Below are 9,481 nucleotides of genomic sequence, written 5' to 3'. Positions count from 1 at the left end.
GCAGCTACTACGTCATAGTTCCGCGCGGCCCCAGGCAGACGGATGGGTGTGTCCCGCAGATCGCTCCACTTCCATTCGCAGATTTTCAACTTTGGCCCCATACTATGCCCCTCCGCCCCCGCACAGAATCGCCCCGGGTCCTTTTATGCAATCAATCCTTGAGCCCTACCTCGTCGTCGCCGGCTCAATCCAGTCCAGAACCCAGACTTCCACCGCAGCCCCGCAATCTGTCCCAGTCGTATCACTTCGTTCAGCTCCCGCGACCGGAATTAAAGTTCTCGGAACTACACGTGTGTGACGAGCTAGTCCGCGCGAGGACCTCAGCGACAGCGCAGTTCGCAGGTAAGCGGCACACGCTCCTCCCACTTAGGGCTTGGGATCTCCGAGCTTCGCGCTCATCCCTGTCCCGGGAGCCGCGCCTCTGGCTCGGCCCGGACTGGGTCAGGCCAGGGTCCGGAGCTCCAGATAGCCCAGGACTCTGCGTGGACGCGCCCCGAGGGGCTGCCGCGCCAGGTTCCCCATTCAGGCAGCCACACTCAGAGGGTCGCAGTAGTTGTCCACCTCTGGACAGTCAGCCCCTTTTTCACTCCCTGGGCCTCCCGAAAGAAACAGTCATCCTTGCCCTCAGGCCCGCACCCAGTTGTCCGCCTCTGACTCCTCTCCCCTCAAAGGATTCTTACCTTGGCTTCTCCTCTTACTCCTAGTGAGGTTCCCCCCTACCCCCCAACACACACACACAGTCTACAGGCTTCCCTCAGAGCAAGTCTTTGCTTCCACAGACCTTCCTCCATTGCCTTTGAGTCATGGCAGCTCCCATGAAGGGCCAAGTGTGCGTGGTGACTGGTGCCTCCAGGGGCATTGGCCGTGGCATCGCCTTGCAGCTCTGCAAAGCAGGTGCCACAGTTTACATCACTGGCCGCCATATGGACACCCTTCGCGTTGCTGCTCAGGAGGTGAGTGCTTCTACAGTTGCAGAAACCACCGTAGAGAGCCCTTCCACTTAACCAAACCCTCTCCTAATCCCTTACCTGAAACTATGCTACTACTCAACAAGACGTGAATATTTATTCAAAACGGAAATTTAAAACTCCATAAATAACTTCAGGTAAGGTAGAATTTTGCATCCAAGTGAGTTTTATGAAAAAACTTTGTGTTTGAGCCAGGCATGGTGGCATGTGCCTGTAGTCTCAACAGCTACTCCGGAGGCTGATCACTTAAGCCTAGGAGTGGAGCTATGATCACGCCACTGCACATCAGCCTAGAGGACAGGGGGAGACGCTGTCATAACAAAAACAAAAACAAAAAAAACCTTGTGTTTGAGAGCAGAGATTTTGAATTTCAGCTGAAGGGTTGTGAACCTGTGCTTTCCTCTATTTTAGGCAAGACTTTATTGAACTGTACATTTTTTACTTATTTACTAGACTTCAGTTAAGGAAATATTTGAGTACCCATGATTTACTAGAGATTGGATAAAACACTGAAGTTACCAAGTCTAATAAGATCTAATTTATGCTCTTCAAAGATTCGGTCCATGGCGGAATACAATGGCTCATGCCTGTAGTCCCAGCACTTTGACAGGCTGGGGCAGCAGGATCACAAGGCCAGCAGTTGGAGACCAGCCTGGGCAACGTAGCTAGACTCAGTCTCTACAAAAAAGTGTTTTAAATAATTAGCTGGGCATGGTGGCCTGCACCTGAAGTACCACCTACTTGGGAAGCTGAGACAGGAGGATCGCTTGAGCCCAGGAGTTCGAGGTGGCAGTGAGCCACCACTGCACTCCAGCCTGGGTGATAACAAGATCCCCGTATCTAACAACAACAACAAAAAATACAAATTAAAAATGAAGATAGATTCCAACAGGAAGTCAGGGGCAGAAAGCAGTCATTTCAATGTCATGTGAATATGGCAAATTATAAGAGGGAGATATGCACAGAATGCTCTAGGGTGTTGGGGAACATCCAGATGACACAGGGGGTGGCTAGGGAAAGTGGCTTAGGAAAACACCTTGGAGGAGGTAGGTGGTTCTTAAACTGAGTTTTGAAAGGTTAAGAGTTAGGTAAACGAAATTAGGAAAAGCATTCCAGCAGAGGGATCTCCATAACCATAGGGTCAGTGGGTGAAAGAGTAGATGTGAGACATTACAAGGGAAGAGTAGTATGTGAAAGGCTTGGAGAGGAAAGAGCAGGTCTTGGAAGACCCTGGTAGAGAACTCAGGCTTTATTCTCTAAGAGATGGTGATCCAGTTAGGAGATTTTGAATTTTGTGTTTTAGATAGTTTGTGCTGGCTGGATTATGAAGAATTAATTTAAGCCAGACAGACTGGAGGTCAGGTGAGTAATTGGGAGGCATTGAGGTAGTTCAGGCAAGAAGGGTAATAGGATGGGACCCAGAGCATAAATTTGGAGAATAGGAGGATTGTTCTTGGATAAGGGACTCTTCTTCCTCTGAAGTTGGAGGATTTGGGGGCATTTGTAGAGAGTGAGACAGACCAGGAAGTAGAAATCATTCATGGCTGATAGCTTTAGTTTTTTTTTAATTACCAAGCAGGCACATTGGTGACGTGAGGGTAAGAGCTGGGACTGAGTAAAGGTTCTAGGTGAGTGGTCGAGGGTGGGAGCTAAGGACGTGAGAGATGGAAATGACCACAACAAGGAAAAAGATGGTTATCATGTCTCAAGAACAGCCTCCATGCTTCACTTGTTCTTACCCTCTACTTGCAGAGTACAATGCTTTGTACATGGTGGGCCTCAGTAAATGTTTGCAGATATTAAAACTTACATCTCAATTCACCTTGCTTTGGGGTGGGTGGGAGGGCCTATCATTCTTGAAACTACTCAAACAGACACCAGAGGGCAGCATTGCCTGCCATGTTGCCTCCGCAGCTGCCTCTCCTAGGATTATCTTCTCAGTTCTCAGCCCACTTTTGGTTGGGGAAGTTTTGTCATGAATCACACTCGTGTGCAAATGTGAGCTCATATCACCTGTCTTACTCCAGGCACAATCCCTCGGGGGGCAATGTGTGCCTGTGGTGTGCGATTCAAGCCAGGAGAGTGAAGTACGAAGCCTGTTTGAGCAAGTGGATCAGGAACAGCAAGGGCGTCTGGATGTGCTGGTCAACAACGCTTATGCAGGGATCCAGGTACCCTTTGAACTTTGGTCCCAGCTCCACTTTTCTGACCACCCCCTCTAACCCCTGTGTCTTCATCCCCAATCATTGTCCCTTTCATTACCCAGCCCCTCACACCTCTCTGCCTTCAGATCATTCATCACCCTCCCTGTGCCTTCCAGGCGATCCTGAACACCAGGAATAAGGCATTCTGGGAAACCCCTGCCTCCATGTGGGATGATATCAACAACGTCGGACTCAGGTGGGTGCTCCACTGCCAGGACCCCGGGTTCCCTCACTCACTTAGCCAGCTCAATGGGCAGACCTTTCCTATATGCCCTCTCCTTTTCCCTCTGGCCTCCCCTATCTTTCTTCTCCCTTCTGTTCCATTTGTCCCACTTATCTCTGGAGAAGTTCTATCCAGGTGAGTCTGTACCTGAGAATGTCAACTCCTGCCTTGTTTCTGTCAGTTATTTTCATTGCAACAAGCTCTTGGCCTCTCTCCTGCCTCACTCACTGCCCATCCAAATGCAAGACCCAGAAGAAAGGGAGCCTCCTCAGTAATGCACACAGCCTGTAGCGTATACTTTCAAAATGGTTAGAGGAAGAAATTGTTTTGTTTTAGACCAGGAGAAGCTTAATAAGAAAGAGTGAACACCAACACTCTAGTCCCTACATCCACATCCCACACTCACAGGCAAGGGCACTCCTGGGTCAGAGGTGGGAGGCCAGGGGTGTCACTGGGTTACACTGGGTCATCTAGCCCAGGACTGAAATGAAACACAGCATTTAGAATTCACCCAGCGTAATGCACAGGTTATGCCTCTGCTACTGTTGGAATGATGTTACGCTCTCATATAATCAAACCATGCCTGATGGATGTGATCAGTCACCTGTGAGAGTAACCACAGGATTATCGGCAATCTGTGACTAAAGTATGTAAGAACACCCACTGCTCCAATTTTGGTACTCTGGTGACAATCCCAAGGAAGCAGGATTAGAAAGCAATTGTAATATCCAAAGTGGAAGGGAGATCATTAGGACAGAGGAGGATGGTCAGGCCAAAGGCAAGAAAGGAAAACCCTGAAAGCTGGAAATTGGCCAGTGTTCATGGTCATAGCCTCCAAAGAGAGGTGCCTTCTACACCCTCATCTCTTGCTGGCCGGGGTTTTGACCCTGAAACAGAGATTCAAGGGAGAAGCCCAGACCCTGGACCGTGGGCCCTGATGAATTATCCAAGTAAAGGCCCTGTAGTGAGCCCCTGACAGTCCCCCAGCACCTCCTACCCACCCCTTCCCCATGCACGTTTACTGCCTCTCCTCTGCATTACCTTGGGCTGCACTTTTCCTTAAAACTATAACTCTATTTGTTTTCATTTGGAAGGTCCTAACTCTTCCCCATGTAAAAGAAATTTATTTCTGGTTACCAAGTTATGTGTGTGTTACTTTTTTTAGATATGGAAAAAATTTGAAGACCAGTATAATCTTATTCCCCTCATTGCCAACCCTTGCTCCCTTGCCTGATATATAGCTACTATTAATAGCCTGCCATATAGTCTTTCAGATTTTTCATGTCAATATCTCTCATTCTTTTTAATACCTGTTCATATTCTATTGGGAGGAGATATGATCATTTATTTCTCTAATTCCTTATTTGTTGCAGCAGTGGAATTCTTAGATCAAAGAATATGTACTTCTCTTAGGTTATAGAGACTGTGGGAAAAATGGAAAGAAAGAAAGAAGAGGAAAAAAAGAATATGTACTTTTTAAAGATTTAATAAATATTATCAAGCTGTCCTCCAAAAAGACCCCACCAATTTTTTATCTCAAGACAATGAAGGGAAATATGTGTGTCCCCATGTCCTCTACCAGGCAGTGTCGGCTCGTGCACTCAGGCCAGCTTTGCCACTATGATAAGCCGAAAATATATATAAGTGGTTTTAATTCATACTTCTTCCACTATTTGTCAGGTTAAGCTTTTTTTCCCCTTTTTTTATTGGCTCTCTGTTCTTTTGTAAATCATCTTTGACTTTTGCCTTAATTTATAAGAGATCACTGTGAAACAAATGCCTTTGGCACATATTTTATAAATATTATTCCCCAATTTATCACTCATTTTTCACATGCACACTCCCCCCTGCTCTTTTCTTTCTTTCTTTTTTCCCTTTTCTTTTTTTTTTTTTTTTTTTTTTTTTTTTTTTTTGTGGTGGAATCTTGCTCTGTTACTCAGTCTGGAGTGCAATCTCAGCTCACTGCAATCTCCATCTCTGTGGTTCAAGCAGTTCTCATGCCTCACCTTCCCAAGTAGCTGGAACTACAGGTGCCCCTCTACCACACCTGGCTAATTTATGTATTTTTAGTAGAGAATGGGGTTTCATGATGTTGGCCAGGCTGGTCTCAAACTCCTGACCTCAAGTGATCCACCCACCTCAGCCTCCCAAAGTGCTGGGATTACAGGTGTGAGCCACCGTGCCCAGCCTCCCTGCTCTTTATATATACAGAAATATACATGTATGTTTGTATTTGTGTGTGTGTGTGTCTGTCTATCTGTCTGTCTGAATTTTAAGAAGTCAAATCTGTCAGTCTTCTATAGTTTCTATCTTGGTGCGATGCTAAGAAAAGCCTTCACCACCTCAAGTTTATAAACACATTTGATCATGTTTTCTTTCAGTACTTTTGTGCTTGCATTTTTTATATTTAAATATTTGATCCTTTTAGGCTTCATTTTAAAATAGTAAATGATACAGAGAACCAATTCCCCCAACTCAAATCACTGGTCAGTTGTCTCAGATGATTCATCTTTCCTCATTGATTTGATAGGTTTCTTTTGTAATACATTGCATTCTCACATACACTTGTATTAATTATTCACTGCTTTGTTTCATTGACTTATCAGTCTATTGTTACACCTGTACTGAATTCTTTTAACTATTATGTCCTGCACATTTTATTTTATTTTTTAGAGATGGGGTCTTGCTGTGTTGGCCAGATTGGTCTCAAACTCCTGACCTCAAGCAATTCTCCCTTCTCAGCCTCCCAAAGTTCTGGGATTCCAGGCATGAGCCACCACACCTGACTTCTGTGCATTTTAATATGGGTGACAGCCAGAGTGGGGAAAGCAATCCCCCTCACCCATAATACATTAATCCTTTTTTCAGAATTTTTCCTGGCTTTTCTCTTTTTTTTGAGAGAGAGTCTCACTCTCGCCCAGGTTGGAGTGCAGTGGCACAATTGCAGCTTACCGCAACCTCCACCTCCTGGGCTCAAGAAATCCTCCTGCCTCAGGCTGGGACTACAGGCAGACACCACCACACCCATCTAATTTTTGTATTTTTAGTAGAGATGGGGTTTCACCATGTTGGCCAGGCTTCTGTTGAACTCCTGAGCTCAAGTGATCTGCCCCACTTGGCCTCCCAAAGTGCTGGGATTGAAGGTGTGAGCTACCATACCCAGCTTTTCTGGCTGTTCTCACATTTGTTCTTCTCACTGAGCTTTAGATTATTTTGTCAATTCCTCTAAAAGGTCTTATCAAGATATAATTTGAGTGAATCTATGGATTGATTTACATAGAAATGATGTTTTACATGTCAGTTCTTACTTTTGATTTTGTCTGTTCTTGTTCTGTCATGGTTTTACAGTTTTTCCATGTACACCCTATACATTTCTTAAGTTTTCTCCCCCTGAACAATTTCATTTGTAATTGCTGTTGTGACAGAGCTCTTGCCTTCCATTTCATCTTTTAAAGACTGCTGTTTCTCATCTGTCAGTGGTTATTTTGACCAGTTTTCCTCTCAGAATATGGCCTAAGGCCCCTAATTCCTCAGGTCACTACCCCACCCTATGTAGCCTTCCTAGCAGACAACAACCACCAGAAGGCAGGGGAAGCTGCCAGAGGCTGTGGTGCCCAGGCCAGCACTAACATGGTTCATGCCTTCTTCCCTCTCCCCACCTTCTAGAGGCCACTACCTTTGCTCGGTATATGGGGCACGGCTGATGGTACCAGCTGGCCGGGGGCTCATCGTAGTCATCTCCTCCCCTGGAGGCCTGCAGTATATGTTCAACGTCCCCTATGGTGTGGGCAAAGCTGCGGTGAGGACCCAGTGGCATAGGAGCTAAGGAGGTAAAAGACAGTGATGGTATCTATAGCTCAGGAGGTGCAGTCCCCATGGTCAGAATGGTAAGGCTGGCTCCCTGCAGCTCCTCCTCTGCCTCATCCATGGACAGTTCCTTTGCTTGGGCTCCTCTCAGTTGGCTACAGTAAGCATCACACTGGGGAGGGTGGGCAGCTGAGACCTTGGGGATCCCGGGAAGGGCAAGGGGCTGAAGCATTCACAGTAGAAGCAAAGAGGGCAGGGGAGGAAAGTGACATGGCTAGGTGGCTCTTACCCTGCCTTCCGCCTCTCCACAGTGTGACAAGCTGGCTGCTGACTGTGCCCACGAGCTGCGGCGCCACGGAGTCAGCTATGTGTCTCTGTGGCCAGGGATTGTGCAGACAGAACTGCTGAAGGAGCATATGGCAAAGGAGGAGGGCCTGCAGGATTCTGTGTTTAAGCAGGTTGGCAAGGGGAGGGCAAAGGAAACAGAGAACACAGGGGAGTCAGCCTCTCCATCCTCAATGACAAGACGATAACAAGAGCAGATACTCCCACTCACGAGGTGCTTACTGTGGCAGGTGCAGCGCTGAGCATGCAACACACGTTATTTCCTTTAATCCTATAAGGGAGATAACGAGCTTCATTCTACAGATGGCAAAACTGAAGGCAGAGAGGTTAAGAAACTTGTTGAAGGTCACATAATGTTGTAAGTGGAAAGGCTGTCTAGCTCCAAAGCCCATGTACTTGACCCCCACACCAGCTAGCCTAGAAGGTCCAAACACTATCTGGCACTACCGGATCCTTCCACTTAGCAAAGACAGCAAGTCCTGGTGGCAGGGTACAGGGCACACCTGGATGTGGGGAGGAGTGGCTCTGGCACCTGTCACACTTTAGGTCCTATAGGCCCTGCTTGAGGTCTTTGACCTTTTCCTTTGGTCTTTGGTCTCTTCTCTCCTGGAACAGAAATTGAAACGGGGAGGAGACTTGGGCAGTGCTCTTGGAAATTAACTCTTCACTTCTCTGCCCCTGTGTTTCAGCTGAGACCAATCTTCTCATCTGCAGAAACCACAGAAATGAGTGGCAAATGTGTGGTGGCTTTGGCAACAGGTGAAGTTTGGGGGCAGCTGGTAATAAGACAGGGCATGGAGGATGTGTAGGGTGGTGGCATGCAGTGCCCAGATCCAGCTCAGGAGTTGGTTGAGGAACATGTCATTCTTTTCTCTGCTTTTTGAGGCCCAAGGGGTCAGGATTCCCAGTTTGAGGTCTGGGAGCCTTAAGAGTGGGCTCCTGGGAAGTGTGGAAAAAAGCCCAGGGCCCAAGAGCCTTCCTAGGAACGGAAAGAAAGAGTTCCCCTGGGCTCCTGAGTCTGTCTCAGCAGTGCCCTGTCCAACTGGGCCCAAACCTTGTCACTCTGCACACTCCCCTGTCCGCCATCTCCACCTATCTGTGTGCCTGCAGACCCCAATATCCTGAGCCTGAGTGGTAAGGTGCTGCCATCCTGTGACCTTGCTCGACGCTATGGCCTTCGGGATGTGGATGGTGAGGACCCTGGCTCAGCAGCCAGCCTTGACTGCTGTTCCTTCTGTTCCCTGCCCACTCCTCCCTTGGTCTCTCAAGCCAAAGTGAAAGTATCTGAGGAGTGGGAAATGAGAATCTGATCCCCCTCCTGCTTTTGTTCCTAGGCCGCCCTGTCCAAGACTACTTGTCTTTGAACTCTGTGCTCCCACATGTGTCCAGGATGGGCTGGCTGGCCTCCTACTTGCCCTCCTTCCTCCGTGTGCCCAAGTGGATTATTGCCCTCTACACTAGCAAGTTCTAACCCTCCTGGTCTGACACCATGTCTTTGCTTGTATTCTCATTTGGGCTGGGTGGTTGGTCCTATCTCAATGAAACAGCAGCCTTTGTTGCCTACCCATACCTTTGATATGAAGAGAAGGCCTCTGCTGTGTGTCTGTGGTGAGTTCTGGGGTCCTCCTAGGTCCTTTCTTTATGCCTTTGTTTTCCTTGTCCCTTCTTTTTACTTTTTGCCTTAGTATTGAAAAATGCTCTGGGAGCTAATAAAAGTCGCATTTCTCTTTCAATGTGTTTTTGACTGCTGACTCTGCTCAGCAACATGTTAACTATTTGGGAAACTCAAAGACGTATATATATGAAGCTTCTCAAGGGGTTCTGCTCCAGGACAAGACCCCTTTCCTCCAGACATGTTCCTGCTCTTCCCTGCAAGACCTGTTTCCCATGCCCCAGCTGAGGAGCAGAGTTACTCCACAGCTAGAAGGGGCACA

The 9,481-nt window shown here is 47.5% G+C and overlaps 1 protein-coding gene across 1 annotated transcript; it reads left to right on the top strand.

Annotated features, from left to right (window-relative positions):
* The first annotated feature begins 15 nt into the window (after positions 1 to 15).
* Positions 16 to 9,280, top strand: DHRS1 (dehydrogenase/reductase 1). Its single transcript, XM_010334999.2, has 9 exons — positions 16 to 342; positions 780 to 953; positions 2,996 to 3,139; positions 3,289 to 3,368; positions 7,062 to 7,194; positions 7,514 to 7,660; positions 8,237 to 8,306; positions 8,658 to 8,738; positions 8,882 to 9,280. Exons 2-9 carry the CDS (start codon positions 804 to 806, stop codon positions 9,016 to 9,018), a joined length of 942 nt encoding a protein of 313 aa, XP_010333301.1. The 5' UTR covers positions 16 to 342; positions 780 to 803; the 3' UTR covers positions 9,019 to 9,280.
* The last annotated feature ends 201 nt before the right edge of the window (positions 9,281 to 9,481 follow it).

The sequence above is a fragment of the Saimiri boliviensis genome, chromosome 2 (genome assembly GCF_048565385.1).
Source record: "Saimiri boliviensis isolate mSaiBol1 chromosome 2, mSaiBol1.pri, whole genome shotgun sequence".
NCBI lineage: Eukaryota > Metazoa > Chordata > Mammalia > Primates > Cebidae > Saimiri > Saimiri boliviensis.
The sequence above is the reverse complement of the archived record's forward strand: the minus strand, read 5'-3'. Positions and strand labels throughout refer to the sequence as shown.